Genomic DNA, 23,823 nt, shown 5'->3' on the forward strand with positions numbered 1-23,823 from the left:
AAATTTGAAGGTCCAAAACACACACAACAGCAGCATAAAAGTAATCCACACGACTCCAGTGGTTAAATTAATATCTTCAGAAGTGATATGATAGGTGTGGATGAGAAACAGATCAATATTTAAGTCCTGTACCACAAATGATCCTCCCTGCACAGTAGGTGGCAATGTGCACAAAGAATGTGAATCTCCAAAAACAAAAGAAGAAGAATGTGAAAGTGGAGAGTAAAAAAAGGACTTCAATATTGATCTGTTTCTCATCCACACCTATTATATCACTTCTGAATATATGGATTTAATCACTGTTTTATGGGTTACTTTTATGATGTATTTCTGTGCTTTTTGGACCTTCAAAATTCTGGCTACACTTACAGTGTATGGAACTACAAAGCTGATATATTTTTCTAGAAATATTTGTTTGTGTTCAGCAAGTCATACACCTCTGGGATAGCATGAGGGTGAGTAAATGATGAGAGGATTTTTTTAAATGTAACATTTTAAAATGTACATAATCCGATTAGTTACTTTTTGTATATTATATGAATACATAACAAGAGAGGGGGGTTTAGGGAACTGAGGGACTGACCAATAGCAAATAGTTGATGATTAAATGCTTAAAGGTTGATGAATGAGTTGATACTTAAATTTAAGTTGGTACTTAAATACATATTCATGAAAACAAACAATAAGTATTCCAAAAGTAATCAAATTAGATTATCTAAAAGATTGTTACTGATTACAATGTTGTGTAATCACTACCAGATCTAAACTCAGAAGTTATCTATGTAAATGCAAAGGCACAGGAAGGGGGGTGCTGAGGGTACACCTCGTGAACAAGACTGGAACACAGTATCAACGAGATTTCCTATATTTCAATGTATTTATGCAGTATATATTATAACATTTTCGCTTTCAGTATATCTGTCATTTGTCAATAAAACAGCATCCCGTTTCGGAGAGATTTGTTATGCTAGTGAGCAGGACCTTCCTGAGCTAAAGAGAGCCCTTATGATGGATATAGTGAACTTTTTACTTTCCCTTATTCTTTGATCTTCACAAAAGCAAAAATAAAATCAATATTGTGTTAACAATGAAACTGTAATTGGACAATAAATTAATTAAAATTAAATTGTGTTATTGTATAATTACTGTGTTTAATATTAAATATTGTAGTGTGATATTATAGTTTGTATGAATAAAAACAAATTAATCAATCCCCAATGTTTTTTTTCTTCTTAAGAAGAATATTGTGCTTTACTCATGTGTAAACTCATCCTTTGAAATTATAATAAAAAATAAAATTAAAAAAAGTACAGAGCTTTAGTGATCTTGTGTTTTGGCGCCCAGCGGATGGCACTAAAACCTCTAAGCAACGGACTGTCTCCCTAAATTTGTGTTGAAAATGAATGTGTTTCATGGTTATTTCTAATTCACACTGACACGACAATTGTTTTGAACGTGGTAGAATATTGGCTTGGCCATTGGCTGCCTTATTGAATTACTTAATTGCACGCGTGGTTATAGCATGATGTGTACAGTAGCCTATATCGTCCGCCTAAACTGCAGCACCCCTTGCCAAAAATTCTTTCCCATGCCCTTGAGTAAAGGAAACACAAAATCTACCAGAATAATTTATAAAAAGGTTACAACAACAAAACAGCAGTTTTGATGGAATATAATTTTTAATTGAAGATATGCTCTGACAATGTGGTAAATAATTACAGTAAAGTACAGTAAAGCAAAAACGTGTGTGTGTGTGTGTATATATATATATATATATACACTCACCTAAAGGATTATTAAGAACACCTGTTCAATTTCTCATTAATGCAATTATCTAATCAACCAATCACATGGCAGTTGCTTCAATGCATTTAGGGGTGTGGTCCTGGTCAAGACAATCTCCTGAACTCTAAACTGAATGTCAGAATGGGAAAGAAAGGTGATTTAAGCAATTTTGAGCATGGCATGGTTGTTGGTGCCAGACGGGCCCAGACGGGCCTAAGTATTTCACAATCTGCTCAGTTACTGGGATTTTCACGCACTACCATTTCTAGGGTTTACAAAGAATGGTGTGAAAAGGGAAAAACATCCAGTATGCGGCAGTCCTGTGGGCGAAAATGCCTTGTTGATGCTAGAGGTTAGAGGAGAATGGGCCGACTGATTCAAGCTGATAGAAGAGCAACTTTGCCTGAAATAACCACTCGTTACAACCGAGGTATGCAGCAAAGCATTTGTGAAGCCACAACACGCACAACCTTGAGGTGGATGGGCTACAACAGCAGAAGACCCCACCGGGTACCACTCATCTCCACTACAAATAGGAAAAAGAGGCTACAATTTGCAAGAGCTCACCAAAATTGGACAGTTGAAGACTGGAAAAATGTTGCCTGGTCTAATGAGTCTCGATTTCTGTTGAGACATTCAGATGGTAGAGTCAGAATTTGGCGTAAACAGAATGAGAACATGGATCCATCATGCCTTGTTACCACTGTGCAGGCTGGTGGTGCTGGTGTAATGGTGTGGGGGATGTTTTCTTGGCACACTTTAGGCCCCTTAGTGCCAATTGGTCATCGTTTAAATGCCACGGCCTACCTGAGCATTGTTTCTGACCATGTCCATCCCTTTATGGCCACCATGTACCCATCCTCTGATGGCTACTTCCAGCAGGATAATGCACCATGTCACAAAGCTCGAATCATTTCAAATTGGTTTCTTGAACATGACAATGAGTTCACTGTACTAAAATGGCCCCCACAGTCACCAGATCTCAATCCAATAGAGCATCTTTGGGATGTGGTGGAACGGGAGCTTCGTGCCCTGGATGTGCATCCCACAAATCTCCATCAACTGCAAGATGCTATCCTATCAATATGGGCCAACATTTCTAAAGAATGCTTTCAGCACCTTGTTGAATCAATGCCACGTAGAATTAAGGCAGTTCTGAAGGCGAAAGGGGTCAAACACAGTATTAGTATGGTGTTCCTAATAATCCTTTAGGTGAGTGTAAATATATTATATTATATTATATTATATATATATATATATATATATATATATATATATATATATATATATATATATATATATATATATAATTTTGAGTCATGAATATTTCAGTTTGAGCACTGTGTCAAGGAATTCATTTACGCTGCTACACTCTGAATTCTCTGAGATTTCATAAATCAATTAAATGTTGTTAGGTTTCCGAATTTTTTATTTTTTTTCCAATAGAAGACAGTGAAACAATGAAACATACATCCATGATGCAATTCTTTTATCTGTTGTATGACCAATTGTGATGTTTTTGGCAGCTTTTGCTAATTACATTGAAATTAAATTTTTTCAATACGGACAACATTAATATGGAGAACAAGTACATATTTGTTTTAGACGATCCATATCATTGATGTTGACAGACAGTATCAAATGATGAACAATGATCTATTCTATGATAGGTAAACCTCATATATACATACATTTAAGCCATATCTAATACAAATTTTATGTACATTCTTAGATATTTATAGATTAAGAATGCCTGCTGAAAGAGTACAGTCAATTGTTCTTTTGTTCCATCATATGTATAAAAACATACAAAAATAAACTGAAACCAAAAAAATCTGAGCCAGTATGATCAGTGAAGGAGGGATGATTTACAAGAACTTGCTGTACATATATATTTTTAACTTTTGGCTTATTCAACCAAAGGCAAAATTCAGCGCAGGTAGCGACCTCTTTCCTCTCAGTCTTACTCTGTCACTGCACACACAGGCTAGCTACAATTAAGGATAAAGTAAAGGCTTCGGGTAGATGAAATGGAGACCCACTTCACATCATTGGATACAGAACCAAGTGCCAGACCAGTCCCCATGCAATACACTACATTTCAAAAACTGGCAGATGTCATTTGAAGGTTGATAATTAAAACGTCTAATTTTTATGATGTGTGGGGAAAACTGTAAAGCTGTAAACCATGCACACGATTTATTGTTGAATGGTTACTTTTTGTTTTACACCATTGTAATTTCAATGTGTTTACTTTTCCCTGCATGCCATTCAGGTGTCAAATGTTATAATAACCATTACATTTGCGGCAAATTCATCTGAATAAGCCACATACTGAATTGTAATACTCTTGATGCCCTTTCAGGCCATAAATTATCTCTGGGTGTTGAGCGCAACAATCAAGAAATTAAATAAATGAATAAATATGTTTAAAGAGACATCAATCAGCAAAATGACATAATTTCCCAGTTTTTAATCATTTTTAAATTCCTTATTTAATTTGGCTAAATTACGGGTAAAAACTGTACAAGCAATTCTGCTAGGCCATGGCTATTGAAGCTCTACAAAAATAATATCATGTTGTCCACACTCTTCACTTGTGGAAGTCCTCAGAAGCAAGGCAATATTTACAGCAGATAAGAAAGGATGAGAAGGTAGGCAGGTATAAGAGCAGAGTTGCTACACAAGATATGAGAGGAACTGAGAAAGTTTCCACAAGGCAGAGAAAGGCTTGCGGTCCTCCATGCTAAAATGAGCTTTGTTGTTTTTAAATGGAGACTTCATATTCTCTTGTATCCTACATAACGAACAAACAAACAAAAACACAAAAAAGTATATAAATATTTAGCATTTATATGCACATATTTATCATTTCTAAAAATGAAAGCAGCGTGCACCATTGTGAGTGAATGGGGCATGTAACAAAAATCAATGCTGGCATTAAATGTAACTCAGAAGACAGAGATGAAAGATGGAGACACCCTACACCAGTGGTTCAAACCTTCTCTGCCATGTCCATGTGATGCTACTCCACAGATCAACTCTCCTTACAGGCTCTTTCTTTACAACAGAATCCTAGAGAGTACCTCTGGTGGCTGGTTTGAATCATAGGTCTCTGTACAAATCAAAAATACCATGCAACTTAAGTGTGAAAGTAACTAAAAAATAATAATAAGCAAGGGAAACATGAAAGTTGAAAGGAATTTTCTGGGTTAAGTTAAGCTCAATCTACATAATTTGTGGCATAATATTGATTACCACAAAAAATGTAGACTAAACCATCCCTTTCTTCAGTGAGGCACTTACAATGGAAGTAAATGGGGACAACCCGTAAATGTTAAAATACTCACTATTTCACAAGTAAAGACAAGAAATAAACAAGATGTGTGTTAATGTGATTTTAGTGTGATAAAATAAAAATGCTGAAGCTCAAATAATACATTCGTTTTAACAGAGTAATTAATGTAATACTTTTATAAAATTTTAATAAGTTTCACATTTCTGTCTTTAAACCCTCCCAAAAAATGGCCCCTTTCACTTCCATTGTAAGTGCCTCACTGTAACTTACATTTATTTTTTTAAAGAAAAGGAGGGGCAAGTTAAAACTATTTTTTGTGGTAATCAATATTATGCCACAAATACTATCGAAGAAGCTTAACATGTATTGAACCCAGAATATTCTTTGAAGGAATTACCAAAACTATTGAGTAATTTTTTTAGGAAAAACAATGTATGATTTTGGAGGTGAAATTGTGATCTAATAAATGAACAAAGTAGATGACTATGAGTATAAAAGTATAGTTCTGAAGGCTTTTGATGTTTATGATAAATAAACAAAGAGCATGCTGATTAGAAAATGTAAATACAGCAGTCGGGTTTGTTTATGTTGCGCTGTATATGCATCATCTTGCGATTGTTGTAATGCGCTATTCACACCATGATGCGATAACAGGTGATTATCAAGATAAAACATGTGATATTCAGCTGGTCATGTGATAGCACTAATGAATGTGCATCTGGCACCACATGTAGATTAAAAAAGCTTTTTCTCAAAGACATATGAAAAGAGTGAGTGTACATCATTTAAGCATATTTTAATAAATACATCAAATTAATTAATTCCTCTTTGAAACTTAAGTAATTCGCAAAAAGTGCTAATGCTAATTTTGCTACATGCAATTTTTTTTGGCTAATTGCACTTTTAAATAAAATTTCAAAACAGAAGAGGTGCTAAGCCCTACCTTTAAATCAGCGGATGATAGGTAAAATAGACTTATAATTGTGTAAATATTATGCTAGCCAGCTGGTAGTTAGCTGTGCAGTATGTAAACCTCACTCCCACAAGAGGCGCACTAGCCAAGTCAAGTCAAGTCAAGTCAATTTTATTTGTACAGCGCCTTTCAATATTGTATAGTGCCTGGCTAAACAGATGAGTCTTTAGTCTAGATTAAACTGAGAGAGTGTTTCTGCATCTCGAACAGTGTTTGGGATAAGTTTTGTTAGCTCTTCATGACCTATGATAGCGACTGATGCTAGAGGCTGTAGCCTTTAGCCTCCTCGTTAGCACGCCTGCACGGAGCGAGTTGAGCAGGACCGGTTACAATGGTGCCATGACCCAGATGGGAGTGAGGTTTAGGGGGTTGAATCTAACGGCAGCCAGCTGGTAAGTAGCTGGGCATTGTGTAAACCTCACTCCCCTTGCCACAAGAGGAGAACTAGTGACTGACGCTAGTGCCTGTAGCCTCCTCTTTATCATGCCTGCCTCCCATGATGGAGACACAGGTATAAATAAACACTGTCTGTCTGTTCATCTGAGAGAGAGGTGCTCATGACTATCATTTCTACTTACTGACACTTAAAGTGAGTACACAGCTTCAGGGCTTTAGTGCAGGTGGAACAGTCACACAAAAAATATTGTACATATGCTCTCACATGGCTGGCCACACACTTACATACAGTCAAATACAGACTGAGCCCAGGGGGCCAGAAACTGTTATCGAGCTGTTTAGTATACAGGTAGTGAGTGCTGTTGGGACTGGGTTATGAGTGCTACACTACATTAGGTCTGGAGTGATACTAGTACAGCACATAAGAGGTGTGAATAAGCTGAGATCTGTAACACATGCTAGAACCAGTAGGCTGAGGGAAAAGGCTTCAATGCAGTGAGTGTAATGCTATTGATAGAAAGGGTTTCAGAAAATCTCACCTCATTGTCCTTCAGGGATGCAGAAAGAGAGAGAGAGCGGGGGTTACAGAGTTAAAGTGCATTGTGATTGAGAAGTTTACATCCTTGCTGAAAAGACCAGCATTGACCAGCACCACACTACACCACACCAGCAATAACCAGACTAGACCTTCATGAGAATTGCATGCTGGTTAAGATGGTCTTTTATCCTAGTAAGGATATACACTGGGGGATAAAAGTTTGGAATAATGTAAAGATTTTGCTGTTTCGGTAGGAAATTTTAAATTTTAATTCACCAAAGTGGCATTCAACTTATCACAAAATATAGTCAGGACATTACTGATGTAAAAAACAGCACCATCACTATTTAAATTGTTTTAATTTGTGATCAAATCTAGACAGCTTTCGAGCAGCCATCACTCCAACACCTTTTCTTTGAGTAATCATGCTAAATTGCAAATGTGATCCTAGAAAATCACTTGCAATTATACCAAACACAGTTGAAATCTATTTGGATTGTTAAATGAAGCTTAACATGGTCTTTGTGTTTGTTTTTCAGTTGCCACATTATGCAATACACTGGCATGTTTTAAGGTCAATATTAGGTCAAAAATGGCAGAAAAGAAAATGCTTTCTCTAGAAACTCTTCAGTCAATCATTGTTTTGGGGAATGAAGGCTATACAATGCTTGAAATTGCCAAAAAAAGATTTCATACAAAGGTGTACACTACAGTCTTCACAGACAAGGCCCAACTGGCTCTAACAAGGACAGAAAGAGATGTGGAAGGCCAGATGTACAACTAAACAAGAGGATAAGTACATCAGAGTCTCTTATTTGAGAAATTGATGCCTCACATGTCCTCAGCTGACAGCTTCATTGAATTCTACCTGCTCAACACCAGTTTCATGTACAACAGTAAAGAGAAGACTCGGGTACAGTCTTTGCCCAAATTAGGGGCCTCTGTCACAAACCACATCCATCGGGAGGCAATGAATAAGGATGACGTGATTAATGACCACTACCTCCCTCACTGTGGGTAATTTGGAGAGGGGAATGAAATGAGCCACCTTCGAGAACCAGTCCACTACAGTCAAAATGACTGTTGCCATGGGAGGGGGGGAGACAGTAACAAAATCCATGGCTATGTGTGACCAGGGTCTTGAAGGGACTGACAGCTGTTGGAGGAGACCGGGCGGGGGGGTTACAGGAGGTCTTATTGGTTACAGGAGGTCTTATTAGTTGCACAAACTGGGCAAGCGGCAACGAACTGGCAAATGTCCCGTGCAAGCGATGGCCACCAAAAATGCTGTCTAATGAGTGTGTGAGTATGAGCAGCCCCTCTGTGACATGCAATTGTAGAGCAGAGAAGGCTGGAACAATGCACGCTCGATCCCCAATCAACCTGATGGGGGCGCGCGAGGGATAAAGGCGGCCGCTGATGACGGTTCGAGAGAGAGAGAGAATGACAGGTAGTTGCTCTGTGTGTTTATCTTTGTATGTTTTTCCATTCAGTTTATTATTAAAACGATTATTTATATTTCAAGCCGGTTCTCGCCTCCTCCTTTCCATAAATCGCTTTACATTGGTGCCGAAACCCGGGAAGGAGGAGGAATGCCCGTCGCAGAGTCCTCGACACTAGCCCGACCACCCGGATGTGGAGATCGGCCGCCGTCCGCGAGGCGAGTGGGGACTGGTCTTCCCGACCGCCTGGAGTGAAGGAGCTGCTGCTAGGGGCGTAGGAGTGCCCTGCCATCCACCAGAAACATGGAGGGGTCGAGAGGACCACAGTCCATGAGGGGAGGAGGGAAGCGACTCCTCAACGGCCTGGAGAGGTAGGGGCGCTGCCAGGGGAAGAGGAGTGTCCCCACGGGTCGCCGAGAATGTGGAGGGGCGTTCTGTCCACTGGGGGTCGGGCTGATTCCGGATCTGCCCGGGGAGGAGCAGCTGCTATCTGCCTGAGAGGGTGGAGGACCACGTGATGGCACATGAGAGAATCGGTGAGTGAGTTTTTTTTCCTTTCTCTCTCCTCTCTCTCTCTCTGCCGCTCCGTGTTGGCCTTTGTCCCTTACCTATTTTTGTTTTGTTGTTGTTTTTACCCTCCTGCCTCCGCCCAGGTGGAGCGACGCAGGGATGACCCACCAGCAGACGGGGCACAAGGAGGGGGGTGTGTACATCATGCCGCGGGCTCCCCGGCCTGAGGCAACAGCGGGAGGAGGGCGGGGCCGGAAAAAAGCATGGCTGGTCCCCAATCAGCCTGATGGGGGTGTGCGAGGGATAAAGGCGGCCAGTGATGACGGTTCGAGAGGACAGCCGTCCGCGAGGGGAGGAGGGAAGCGACTCCCCGACCGTCTGGAGGGGTATTCTGTCTGCTGGGTGTCGGTCTGACTCAGGTCTGTCTGGGAAGGAGCGGCTACCGTCTGCCTGAGAGGGTGGAGGAGTGATCAGGGACCACATGATGGCGCATCAAAGAATCGTGAGTGAGTTTTTTTTGTTTTTTTGTGACAATATAAATAATAGTTTAATAATAAACTGAACTAAAAGCACACAAACATAAACACACAGAGCAGCTGCCTGTAATTCTCTTTCTCTCTCGAACCGTCATCACCGGCCACCTTTCTCCCTCGCGCGCCCCCATCAGGCTGATTGGGGACCGGGCGTGTGTTGTTTCAGCACCGGCCCCACCCTCCTCCGCTCTACAGCTATGTTGGACAAGTGACCCCACTGATTGCGGAACAAACAGCTTACCCACTGGGCATGTGGCGGGAGATGCGATGTTAAGACTTTTGGCACTACAGATGTACTCTAGGTTCTTGTGATCTGTCCAAACCATGAAAGGTATCCCCAAATCCTCCAACCAATGATGCCAATCACCCAAGGCCAACTGGATAGCCAGTAATTCCTGGTTACTGATGTCATAATTAAGTTCAGCGGGAGTTAATCAGTGCGAAAAGAATGCAAAAGAATGCACCTTTCCATTCAACGGAGAGCGCTGAGAGAGAACAGCACCAAAACCCACCTCCAATGCATCCAGCTACATAATGAACAGTAAAGCAGGGTTGGGTGGAAATTAAAATGGTGCGGTTGAAAAACACTCTGAGTTTTGCAAATGGGGATTCAGCCTGCAGAGACCAACAAAATTCAGTGCACATGGAGGTGAGACCCGTCAGGGGTGCGGTGAGTTGACTATAATTTATAATAAATCTACGGTAAAAGCTAGTGAACCCCAGAAACCTCTGCATAGCCTTGCAAGAATCACGCACTCCCATTGATGAAACAATTAACTCCAAGCACGGAACTGACTGTGCATGAAATGCACACTTCTCCGCCTTGACAAATAGCTGATTCTCTAGCAGTCGCTGAAGAAGCTGCCTGACATGGTCTTGCATATTCTGGGAGAAAATCTGAATACATTCAAGGTAAATGAAACCAAACGATCGACCATGTCTCGAAGCACGTCAGTCATGAGCCCCTGGAATATGGCAGGGGCATTGACCAATCCGAAAGGCATGATGGCTTCCATTCATTCCTCTTCCTAATACAGACCAGATGGTAAGGGTTCCGTAAGTCCAACTTTGTAAAGACGGACGCCCCCTGCAGGAGGTTGAAAGCTGAGGACATCAATGGCAGAGGGTAATGTTTCTTAACCCTGATGTCATTCAGCCCTCAATCATCAATGCAGGATCAAAGAGTGTGGTCCTTTTTCTCCACCAAGAAGAACCCCGCCCCTGCGGGCAAAGAAGAAGAGTGGATGAGACCCTCTGCTAAAGAATCGTTAATATGCCCGTTCATGGCCTCCCTCTCGGGAGCCGAGAGTGAATACATCCATCCTTGAAGTTGAGAAGCGCCAGGAAGCAATTTAATAACACAGTCGTATGGGCGATGAGGAGGGATCGGCTGAACACCCCCCTCAAGAGTTCCAGCAGGACCACTGACACATCTGCCGGCTCATCCTGCAACAAAAAACAAGACTGGACAGGGGAGACAGCAGAGTTAAGACAATGAGAAGAACAGAAAGAGCTCCAAGACAAAACAAAGTTGGTTGCACAATCTATGTGAGGGTTATGTGCTACCAACCAGGGGTCCCCCAGCACAACCGGGGTAGCTGGAGAAGGGATGACAGAATGATTCCCGGAGACCATGGTGACAAGTTTTGTGGCATGTGTGATGATTGACAAGGGTGTTCCACTGAGTGTGTGGGCTGTGATGGGATTCTCCTGTTGGAATCTGGGAAGCCACCTCCTTGAAGCCAAATCCATGTTGATAAAATTACTCTTGGTGTTGGAATCCACCAGAACCAAGATCACATGACTGTTAGTACCACTTTGTAACCGGACCAGGAGAATAGTGCGAAGTCCGGAGGCTTTGTCCAGGGGAGTTGCGCTCGCCAGTAACCAGATAACTACCGACAAGCAGGGTCTTTTAACGGACAGGTAGCAGAGAGATGGCCAGCTTGGCCACAAGTGAAACATAAACCATTGAGGAGCCATTGCTGCTTCTCCCTAAGTGACACTTGGAGTCTGCCCACCTGCATGGGTTTGCAAAATCCACAACAGGTCGTTTCCCCTGGGAAAGTTCAGATAAATTTCTCCCTGCCTCCTGGCCTTGAGCAGTGTGGTTGAAAACACAGCGAGGCTCCGTATAAAAAGCCTCATAGAATGAGAAGCATGCATGATAGTGGCTCACATAGCCATTTCCCATTCTCCAGCCTTCCCGGAAAGTAGCATGATAACAAAGGCAACCTTCAAGGTGTCTTAAGTGAAAGTAAAGGGCTGCATGGAGAAAAACAGAGAACATCGAGATAGAAAATCCCTTACAGATCCCTCAACTGAGTATGGACCTGGGGGAATTTGCATGTTAGACATGCTCGCAGACGCATGGGAAACAGTCAAAGAGGGAGGAGGTATATCCTGTGCCAGACTAGGATCAGGAGGGAGGCAGAGTTGCTGGACCAGCGCCATAAGCTCATTGAGCTGGGACACCATCATCTCCATGGTGCGGTTAGATGCAGATATCTGGTCTGGGTGTTGACCAAGCAGAGCCCTTTGCTGAGACAGGGTGGAATGAATAGCGGTCTACTACACTGGGTCCATAGCTGGCTGGTTTATTCTGTGAGATGCGCAGGGACAAAAGACCCAAGAGCAGAGGAAATAAATGACAAAGTCCATTAATAATCAAACAGAAAAAGTGCTGCAGCGGAATCCTCCTCGAGAGCTGCGCTACCAACTCCATACTAGACAAGAGACAAACGTGAGTGGTACAGCCAACAATAAACCAGCAAATGTACAGGGAAAACACAAGGAATGAAAAAGGGAGAGCAATAAGAAGAGGACAGGTGGAGCGTGTGAGTAAACCATTTCTGTAATCAGCGTCTTCCAGGGAGCGATCAGCATTCCCATGGAAACGCTGATTACGCTCACCGACTCCACGTGACACACGAGTAAGAGAGAAAAACAACAGAATGAACCGGCAAATACCGGAGCCTTGACAGTAATGCTGTAAACTTCTGCATATTTCAACATCTTATTCTGGCCAAGAACAATTCATTCATTCAGATATGAAATGTTGGACTACTTTTCCATGTGATGTTTGGGGGAGTGTAAAACATCGATGTGTGCATCATAAGTATTTTCTTTTAAACATGCGGGGATATCTAGTTTACTTATCTGCCTCAAACAAAAAATTTTAAAAATCTTTAAAAGATATAATGCCACATTGCCACGAACCTTGTAAACTTTTGTAGGTTCTTTATCATAATCATGTGTTGAAGTTACAATTAAATTAATACAAATCAGTGTTATAATTTGCAAAAAGTTGTTTCTTCATATGGCCTGTTTTTATTTCCTTTCATAATGTAATGCACTTATTTCATAGTATGTCTCTTAAGAATATATGAAAAATATTATATTTAAAGCACTGTTTAATTAATCTAATTGTCATTGGCAGTCCCAATATATGGCTAAATTGAGTAGCATACACAAAAATAAATTCATTATGTGTAGGCCTATGATAAGATTAATATCTTCAATAACTTATTTATTGTCTCAAAATAAAACAATAGCCTACTTGATAGTATTTTGTCACACCTCAGTCTTAAACTCCATAATTCCACAAAATTACAAAGAACTATCATGTTTATATTAGCAGTGTCCATAACATTTATTCAGTTTAAAGAGACACTACATATATAAAATATTGTACTGAAAAATACATAAAAAAATGCTATTTAGAGTTTTCTGTGTTTTGCAGTATTAACATTTAATAACAGTTAATCAATTATTTAGATAAGTAACATGAAAATGTACATAACTTATTATTATTATTATTAATATCAGGACTGTTGAGTTACACTTTATGCCACCCTTGAATGTGTCTGTGACCCACTTGGGCCACCCCAGTCAAAAAAGTCTGGACACGCCACTGAGACTTTCTAATAATGGGGTTAAATATCTTACCTCCTCTTTCATGTTCTGATAATAAGACGTGACGAGATGATGAGGGCGTGACTGTCTGCACCATAATGGCACTTTACAGCTTATTTGAGAACAAAAATGAACCCACCACAATACAGTAACACAGATGCCGTGCAAAGTGCAGATATGCACACATAAGACTAAACACCTGAGTAGCTCTCAGTCCTGCCATGGAAATCACCACAAATAGATGTGGTATGTGTAAATAAGATTCTATTACTACTTATGAGGAGGATGTGTGTAAATGTGTGGGAATTCTCTGACAGCTTATTGGAAAGCAAATCCTTTACTTACTCCAGTCTCATAAATGGGGTTTTCAAAAGCCGACTCTCCTCTAATGTGGTCATATTGTGGCGATGTGGACATGGACAGGCGTAGTGATTTCCCCTGCACCCTGAAAAGAGTCATGCAACAACAATTTAAGTTTGTTGCCCTGGTCTAAACTAGTGAAGAGAGATTTGAACTAAATTACAGTATATCTAGAATGGTTTTTGATGTCAGTGGCCCCAAAAAGTTTTTGGACACCTAAAGGGATAGTTCTTTCATAATGTACTCATCATCATGCCATCACAGATGTGTATGAATTTATTTCTTCTGAACACAAACAAAGATTTTTAGGAGAATGTTTCAGCTCTGTAGGTCCATACAATGCAAGTGAATGGTAGCTAGAACTTTGAAGCTCAAAAAGCAGCATAAAAACATTCCATACCACTCCAGTGTTTAAATCCATTGTGGCAGGGTGGAGGGCGGGGCCGGGTCGTGATCATACACACCCGGTCCCGTATTAGGCTAATTATGCCTCCGTGAGGGTTAAAGGCTGACAGCAGGGGATCGTGCAGGAGAGCGAGATCGTTAGCGGACATGTCCGTCATGTGTGTGTTTGTGTCTTTGTTTTAAGTTTCTCATTAATACTATCATTTATATTGAAAAGCCGGTTCTCGCCTCCTCCTTTCCATTGGTCATGTTACATCCATATATTCTGAAATTATGTGAATAGGTTTGGGGGAGAAATAGATCAATTTTTAAGTCCTATAAATATATAAATATATATTTAATTTACTTTCACATTCTTCTTTTTTTTTGGGGGTGATTCACAAAATCTTTGCCACCTACTGGACATTTTATAGTAAAAAAAGGACTAAAATATTGATCTCTCACGCACACTTATCATATTGCTTAGATATTTTTCTAAAAATCTTTCTTTGAGTTCAGCAGAAGAAAGAAAGTCACACATCTGGGATGGCATGAGGATGAGCAAATAATGAGAGAATTTTCATTTTGGGTGAACTATCCCTTAAGCCACACTTTAAAATGTAGTATTTCATTGCATTAGATCAGGGGTGTCAAACTTATTTTAGTTGAGGGCCAGATTGGACTAAGCATCACTGTGTTAGGGCCGAACTGTTGATATATATATATATATATATATATATATATATATATATATATATATATATACATATAAAGAGAGAGAGAGAGAGAGAGAATCATATACAAAAAATATTAAAACATTTTTTACAAGAATTGTAATATGTTGTGTTTCATTGAGTTCATTCAGTGAATGATTTGTCAGACTTGGTGAGACGTTTGGAGAAATTAATTGAAAGTACCAGCTCACAAGATTCACAACACAATAGAAAGGTGGATATATAATTGCTTAGTTGTGACGCTGGAGATTCAGTGGTGGGGAAAATCTTATCTGTGGAGCAGGAATCACCGTAAATCCAGAATAAACAATATGCTGCTTTAAATACTATTGAGGTAATATAAAATGGAGAACATGGAATTTATTAATTTCATTAACTGGAAGTTAAATCAGTTAGTAGTAGAGAATCAAGCAACAATACTGACAGAAAAAGAGATCCGCTCACTGCTATAGACTGGATAGATTAAGCAAATCATTTAAAGTCAAACATTAATGCAAAGAAACTGTTTGTAGGCTACTTTAAATAAAGGCTACCCTTTATTTACAAAACTTTAATTCTGGAAATATAGAAACGTTAATACCACTGATTTTTATCCTTTATCCCTAATATATACGGGTCCATGTTATCATTATTGCCATGAGAGATCTGCACAAAATTCACAGTGGTATGGTTTATCATGGGACTGTTGTGAAAACATGAGGGTCATTACCTGATGTCATGTTTAATAAAAAGAAATTCCACCAATGATGCAAGTTATAACAACCATGCAACACCGCAAATTAAAATGTTTATCTGCAAAAATAGTCTGCAAAAAAAAAGATCATAATATCGATGTAATGGGCTAAATCAATGTTTTTAAGAAATGTTTTACTTGAAAAGTGTGCTTGTGCTAACATTTTAATTCAAATAAATCCCAATCGGTGTCATATTTTGTAATCTAATGCAAATTATATTCTTAGATTTTAAAGTGTATCTTAAAATTCCAAATACTTTTTGGGGCCAAAACTTACCTTGAAAAGTAGAAATATATTGACATGATGATAATCATGATAATGGCCACTGGGATAAAAATGGAAACAGCCACACTGGCTCCCTCCATACTGAAGTCTGCACTGGCCACTAAAAAGGGACAAAGTAAGTACATAAATATATTTAAGTTGAATATCTGCAAAATATACAATATATAAATATGTATATTCAAGGATAACATTTTACCATCTAGCCTGTGTTCATCTATGTACTCCAGTGTTACAGCTGGGAGAGAAGTGAGAGCTTTTAACACATGAGAAAAAGTTGCATGTCATACCAATTATTCAAAACAAACACTACCTACCCTGAAGTGAAACAACATATGAATAACTAAACATCCACTACAAACAGGAAAAGGGCATTATGAATGATATACAGTACTATGCAGATCACATCAAACACCATGAACATTGCAAAACACAGAATTTACCTTTGCACAGTGGGGGTGGATGGCTCCATTTGGAAGGGTGCCCGGGGACACAACGGAGAACAGGTTCACCCTGGAGCTCATACCCGCTCAGACAGGAGAAGTGCAGAGTCTCTCCTGCTTGATACACACGCTTCTCTGAGCTCTGGATACTATAGGCAGGTGTCCCAGGATTCCTGCATGGCTCCAATGTGTCAGCTATTTAACATACACCATGAATACACAGACTTATTGACAAATGTGGATTAGTCATATAAATACTGCTATTTCTGTAAATAACATGAGATTTAAACAACATAAATTACATTTTTAAGCCTGCAAGAAATAAAATAATGATCAACATTTTATTAACTACAGTCTTAACCAACACAAAATTGTTATAGTTTGAAAGCTTAGAAGCTCTACTTGACAATGCATGTAGGCATTATGACCAAAATCAAGTACCGGTACTTTGAAATTTGGAGACAAATCAGAAGTGTTCCATTTTGATAATGTATTAATAATTTTTGCACTGTACATATTATTGTAATAAGTAAAAATACAAATAGCCATGTGTCATATGTTATTTTAAAGCTCTCAAGGATTAGAATACACCCAGCCTATTGTTTAACTCACAGACAAAAATATAGCCAGTAATAGCTAAGTATATGCTTTTGACATTTTACAAAAAATAAACAGGAGGCAATTATCTTAAAACAAGCCCACACACAAGGTAATCAGATGCATAGATCATTAGATAAGTGACACGAAGAACAATGTGCGCAATGCACGCAGCCTCTGGCTATCTGGCATCTTTCAATCTGGCTGAAAACACTTTATCTCTCCTGGATCAGATTATGTAGCATCATGGAACGCTAAACCAATCGGAATGTGTTCAGAAAGGTGCAAAAAAGTAATCCATATTTGGGCAGAGAGACATGTGATTGGTGACTGTTACATATGGCCACCAGGAGATGGTGCCAAGTACTTAATAACACAAATGGCACAGAATGAAACACATTCTGTGAAATCTCATTACTAAAATCATGTCTGCATGCTATGCAAACCTTTAGTCATTGTTGTGTTTGCATGTGTAATTGTTTCTTATGTACAATTATTTTTTTTTAATTATATTTTATTTGTTTGGAGAGGCTTTTGGACACTTGGAGACATTTTTGGACACTAGGATAAATTATATTTGTAATGCTATAACTTTTGATTGCTTTGTCATTTTAACCTAAATTTTTCTCAGTTACATTTGACTTGATTTGAAACAAAACTAAAGCAGTTTTTCGGAGCCACCTTATTTACACTCTAAGGTGTATAATGTCAAATCAGAACATTTTTATAATTTTTACAATAATTTTTGGCTCAAGTTTTTTTTTCAAAAGTTTCTTTTTTCTTGAGTCTCAGAATGTATCATAATCTATATCATTAAAACATTTGAAAAAAAATGAAATGATACCAAACACATACCAGACCCCTCTTATTTTTTATTTTTTGTTGAGTTATAAGCCTTTAATTTTGGGCATGCCACTGAAACAGGAAATCGTTAAAAACACTCCTAGAGCCAAAAGGGTTAATCAAATTCTAAAACTAAGTATGAGCAAAGGTAATGGTGGTAATGTTATTAACCTTTGTATGTGTGTGTCTGTGTGCGGCTGTAGATGTGTGTGTGTAATTATTTGTGAATAAAATCACAAATGTACTCACGGATGCATTTGGGCAGTTTCTCGCTCCATTTCGGGCCAGTGGAGTCACGGTGATAGCAGGAGAGGAGGCTGTTACCTGACAGCAAGTAGCCTTTGTTGCAGATGTACTGCACAGTGGAGCCCACGATGAGACGTGGCCCTGACATCACCCTGCGACTGTGCTCCACTGTGCCTGGGTCTGGGCATGACAGAACTGAACAAGCAAAAACAAATATCACACAGGTTACTGTTTATCTTGAAAATATATTGAAGTTCATATAATTTGTCATGTTTGGACTGGTCTCTAGTCTATGAGGTTTAAACAATTTGATTGTATGATAACATGAGTCATTAAAGGTGCACTCAGTAATTTTTTCCCCATTAAAATGTTTTACTCCTATAGAAATGATTTGTACTTTTGAAATATATGTATATAATCGTGATAACTCACATGAGATGAAGAATCCAGTCAGATTAGTAACCTTATAAAAGCTGTTTATTCTAAATGGAGAGGGTCTCCTTATGGTAGTTGCAATGTTAGGATCACATGACCAGCTGAATACTACTTGCTTAATGTCAGTAATCATCCTGTTATTGGACACTTTCACTTGTGAATTAATTTAATCATGGCTGACTCTGAATAGTGATTTTCTACAATGGCAACTTTAACTGAAAACTATTGCGATTGAATGATGCTGCATCCATGCCACTAGGCGTCACTGTGAGTCCAAGATGACATGAACAAAAACTTACTGAGTACACCTTTAATCATTAATAAATATAATACATAAATATTTAAATGCCTTTAATGTATTAAAAAGATAAATGTATAGGGGAGACCGGGGCTAGTTGTTGCATGGGAAAATTGTCACAAGGGCTATAACTCAGAAACTATACGTTTTCGATGAAAAAGACCAATTACACAAATGTTTGTTTTCTTATAGTGTTTTTTATGTTGGTTTTAAAACTCTAATAAATTAGAATAATTGTTGTAAATTCTGACCTCCAGAATCATTATATTTTTGTAGTTATAATAATAATAATAATAATAAATTTTATTTGTAATGCACTTTACACATGAAGGAACATATCTCAAAGTGCTACAAGTGCACAGGTAAAAAACAAACAAACAAAAAAAAAAACAACAAAAAAAAAACAAAAAACAATAAAAATAGATTGAAACAATAACAAAATTAAGAACAATTGGTGACAACAAGAACAGGATATGTTTTAAGAAAAAGCAGTTAAAAATAAGTGGGTCTTTAATTTATTTTTAAAAACCTCTATAGACTGTGGCGCCCTCAGGTGATTAGGGAGAGCATTCCACATTCGAGGCGCAGCTACCTGGAAGGCCCTATCTCCCACAGTACGGAGTTTGGACTTAGGAACCTGGAGTTTGTAGCTGTCAGAAGAGCGGAGATGTCGGTGTGGATTATACAAAGTAATGAGTTCTTTAAGGTACACTGGTGCGCTACCGTAGACACACTGATAGGTCAGGAGACAGAGCTTATAATCAGTCCTGAGTCTAACAGGGAGCCAGTGAAGTTTTTGGAGGATGGGTGTGATGTGCTCAATTTTACGAACCCCCATCAGGACCCTGGCAGCGCAGTTCTGAATGTACTGCAATCTTTGTATGCTCCTGCCAGGGATCCCAACAAGTAGTGAATTGCAGTAGTCAAGCCTGGAGGACACAAAGGCATGCACCAGCATCTCTGCATCAGAAAAAGAGAGGGAGGGGCGGAGTTTGGAAATGTTCCGGAGATGAAAAAGTGCAGTTTTACAGGTACGTTGGATGTGAGTGTTAAATGATAGGTGGGCGTCAAATCGAACCCCCAAGTTTATTATAGAGGACGTCAAGGAAATATCGTGGCCAGCAAATGAGTAGACTGTCAGGGGGGAAGATCGGAGTTGGTGTGGGGTCCCAATGAGGAGACCTTCAGTTTTGGTGCTGTTTAACTGGAGGAAGTTATCCGTCATCCATGCCCTTGTCTCCTCCAGGCAGACATTTAAAGTGGAGAATGAAGTTGTAAATTATATGGGGTCCAGCTTGACATAGAGCTGAGTATCATCAGCATAGCAATGGAAGGCAACGCCATGCTTGCTGATGATGTGGCCCAGTGGGAGCATATAAATGGAAAAGAGAATAGGGCCGAGAACAGAGCCCTGAGGCACTCCACAAGTAACTGTGTAGGGCCTCGACCTGGCTCCCCCCAGGGCCACATACTCAACTCGATCAGTCAGGTAGGATCGAAACCATTGAAGTGCTGTATGTGAGATGCCAATGAAGTGTTGCAGACGATGGAGTAAAATGGTGTGGTCAACAGTGTCGAAGGCGGCTGTGAGGTCCAAGAGAATAAGGAGAGATGGAGAGCCCTGGTCAGCAGCCACAAGAAGATCATTTGTGACTCTGACCAGGGCTGACTCTACGCTGTGGCCGGAGCGGAAACCAGACTGCAATTTTTCATAGAGACTATATTAATGAAGATGATTATGAATTTGAGTTGAAACAACTTTTCAATGACTTTAGAGAGAAATGGAAGGTTGGAAATGGGCCGATCACTTGAGAAGATATCCGGATCGAGGGATGATTTCTTAAGCCGAGGGTTGATAAGCGCAGTTTTAAGCGAGATTGGAAAATGACCCGATTGCAGGGAAGAGTTAATGATAGTAGTGATGAGAGGACTTAAATAATTAGTATTTGATTTGATCATGGCAGTGGGAAAAGGGTCCAATGAGCACGTTGAGGGTCTCATACTGTGTATGAGAGTCTCAACCTGTCTATGTGTAGGAAGAGTGAAATGAGAGAGTATTGGTACAGAGGTTGGGGTGATGGATGGAATGACATTGCGTTGTATTAGGTTAGCGCGGATGGTAGTTATTTTTGTGGTGAAAAAAATCAAGGAATTTGTTACACTGGTCGTCAGTATTGTTTTTATGCGTCAGGGCAGGTGGACTGAGAAGATAATTTATTGTTTTAAAGAGCTGTTTTGGATTTCTTGGATTATTGTTAATGATATTGGAATAGTATTGTGACCGTGCCTGACTGAGTAATTTGGAATATGATCTTTGGTGCTCTTTATAAGCGATTTTATGGACAGTGAGCCCAGTGACAATATAGCGCCTCTCAAGGACCCTCCCAGCCGCCTTCTGTCTACGAAGCGCATCAGTGTACCACGGAGCAGGGCGTGTAAATATTACAGTCCGTGTCTTGAGGGGCGCATGGGCATCAAGTATCCCTTTTAATCCACTATTATAATGATCAACAAGCGCATCAGTAGTAGAGTGATCAGCTGATATGATTAGTTTTCGTAGATCATGTGACAGATGTTCAAGGTTAATTTCTTTTGTTCTGCGAAAGCAGATTTTGTGATTAGGTTTATTGAGTGAGGTCAGCAATGAAAAGTCAATTGATATGGCATTGTGATCAGATATGCCAAAATCATGTACATGAACATTGTTAACTGGAAAATTTGTTACAATGAGATCCAATGTATGCCCTTTGGTATGTGTAGGGACTGTCACGAGTTGCCTGAGGTTAAGTGAATCAAAATAGTTGGTGTTGGTTAAACAAGTGAACACAATAAAACCACACTAGCATAAATTTAGGTAAGGGTATAATAACTTTATAAAGGAAGATTTTAACTAAAAGGTTGAACTGGGTTCTCAAGACTAGAGGACTTTTCTTAAATTAGTTAAGATGGGGCAAGTTATCTTTCTAAGTTATTAATTTATTAATTATAATGTTTATTGCCCAAAACGATGGTTTGATATTTTTGTATGTTACCTTTTACATTTTTGCTGTTTTCTGAATTGTTTTGTGTTTCACAATTGTTTTGCTGTTTAATTGTTTTGCTACAAATCCTATAATAGACAGTTTCGTGACAGCTTCCATTGTAGTGTGACTTATCCCATGTAGTGTGACAACATGCCTGCTACTGCTATCTTATTTGCTGGGCCTTAACGGCAGAAATGTTCTGTAGCTTTTTGTAGCCAAGACGCAGGTATAGGTATTTATGCTATAAGCCAATATATAAATGTAAATTTAAAAATAATCCTACCCTGAGAAATAATCACAACAGTAAAAAGTGTGACAACGTGCCCCAGTTTCCCCTAAATGATTATAAATACTTTAAGAATTCATTGATTTAAATAAGCTGCCAATTAATTTGCAGAACTGTACTGCAGTTCTCATTGTCATCTGTGGGTGGCATCAATGAATTAAAGAACAAATATGCATGCTAAACAGACAGTGTCTTTGGATCACTCTGGTTTTGTAATGATGCTTGCAGTTTCCACCTTTCTTTTCTTTTATTTTTATATTCTACAACAGTACTGTAAAAAATGCATAATGTTAATGTTAAATACACAGATGCTCTTCCTGCACATTTTATACATTGTTGCCAAACAGGACATGGTATAAAGAAACAGGTCAAATGATTCCCTATCCAAACACTTATGTGGTTAAAAATAAATGTGATCTTAATAAATGCACTCTCTGTTCTAATCTCTCTGTCCTCCACCCCTCAAATCATGCATGATGTTCCACAGAGGGCCCACAACTCATCCCATCTGGACTCTGTGAGGCAAGTCACATTGGAGCCAATGGGAAATAGAACATGTGACTTTGATCTAAGGGCAGGATCTAGGCACACAGTGCAGTATAATAAAAAGATTACTTTGTGCCACCCTGCCCAGCTGCAAAGCCAATTCTCTCCCCACAGTAGTGTGGCAGGAAAAGGGTACGGGAGAGGTGAGTGAGTTAATTATCTTTTTGTGGCGGGTGAAAACTTTGAACCAGATAAATGTACCCGCTGCTTCTGGGCTGCTGTTGTTGCTGCTGTTTTTGTGATGGACAGCACTGGGAGCTGGAGCTCAGGGTCACACAGCCTCCTGGCAGCTCACACTTCAAGCACAGAATGTCTGTGGATGTCCTGAGAGAGCATTCTAGGCTATTACTGCAATAATACACACTCACACAGAGCAAGTCCTGGCCACACAGTAGCATAGACGACAAGATTGAATTTCAAGCACTGGAGCGACTATGGCTACAACAAAAGAAAGTTGTGGAATCATCCAGATTTCGCCTGTGATGAAACACTCACTGTATCTGTGGGATACTGGCAGGGGTTCACCAGGGGGTATACAGTTGAATAAAAATTCTTGCTAAATCGGTTTACAAATGTATCATAAGGTGTAAGCAGAGAGAGGAAGATGCAGGGAGACTGCACATTGAAAAGGCATCTGCTTCATCTGTGAAGTTGCTCTTGAAAGAAAAGTGAGTGATTACAAACAAAGCCCTTCTTCACTATTTGCCTGTCCTTGAATGGGACTGTGTTGGAGTGGTGAACAGGTTCTTATGAAATTCAAAAGCTCATCTGGTTTCGAAGCAGAGCATTTCTCTTGATCAAAAGGCAGTCTGTGTTGAAAATTGATTCAAAACAAGGCCGTTTTCCACATTCTGCTTCATCTGTACGTAAGCAGTGCTGCAGCATAAAGGCTTGTTCAAACAGAATGTGTATTTGTGTCCATCAGCATTGTTTTTTTTTGTATGTAAACATGCACTCACCTCTTTCACAGCTGGGCAGGTCTCCGCTCCAGGTCAGGTCCCACTGACACATCAGCATTTCAGTGCCCACCACCTCGAAGCCCGGGTAACACTGATACGTCACCACTGTACCATGCACCAGGTCAGGGTGAGATGTGGTCTTCCATCCATTAGAGATCTCTGGAAGCTCAGGACATGTGTCATTACGCGGTACCTCTGCAAAGAGAAAAAGACTCAATTAGTTTAATTAGTACAGCGAGAGACAGAAAAACAGAGAGAGTGTG

At 39.6% G+C, this 23,823-nt stretch overlaps 1 protein-coding gene across 2 annotated transcripts in view; it reads right to left on the minus strand.

Annotated features, from left to right (window-relative positions):
- Positions 1 to 3,112: 3,112 nt before the first annotated feature.
- Positions 3,113 to 23,823, minus strand: part of sez6b (seizure related 6 homolog b) — a 310,189-nt gene continuing 289,478 nt past the window's right edge. Inside the window, exons 11-18 of one of the 2 annotated variants that reach the window (XM_052107206.1) lie at positions 23,561 to 23,755; positions 18,017 to 18,208; positions 16,328 to 16,522; positions 16,084 to 16,122; positions 15,879 to 15,987; positions 13,736 to 13,835; positions 4,787 to 4,900; positions 3,113 to 4,582 (exon numbers count right to left, since the gene is read on the minus strand). In XM_052107206.1, coding sequence (XP_051963166.1) covers positions 4,823 to 4,900; positions 13,736 to 13,835; positions 15,879 to 15,987; positions 16,084 to 16,122; positions 16,328 to 16,522; positions 18,017 to 18,208; positions 23,561 to 23,755 — 908 coding nt within the window. In that variant the 3' untranslated portion in view covers positions 3,113 to 4,582; positions 4,787 to 4,822. Of the gene's footprint in view, positions 4,583 to 4,786; positions 4,901 to 13,735; positions 13,836 to 15,878; positions 15,988 to 16,083; positions 16,141 to 16,327; positions 16,523 to 18,016; positions 18,209 to 23,560; positions 23,756 to 23,823 lie in introns of both variants that reach the window. The other variant, XM_052107207.1, reaches the window with a different exon arrangement.

The sequence above is a fragment of the Xyrauchen texanus genome, chromosome 36, assembly GCF_025860055.1.
Source record: "Xyrauchen texanus isolate HMW12.3.18 chromosome 36, RBS_HiC_50CHRs, whole genome shotgun sequence".
Lineage (NCBI taxonomy): Eukaryota > Metazoa > Chordata > Actinopteri > Cypriniformes > Catostomidae > Xyrauchen > Xyrauchen texanus.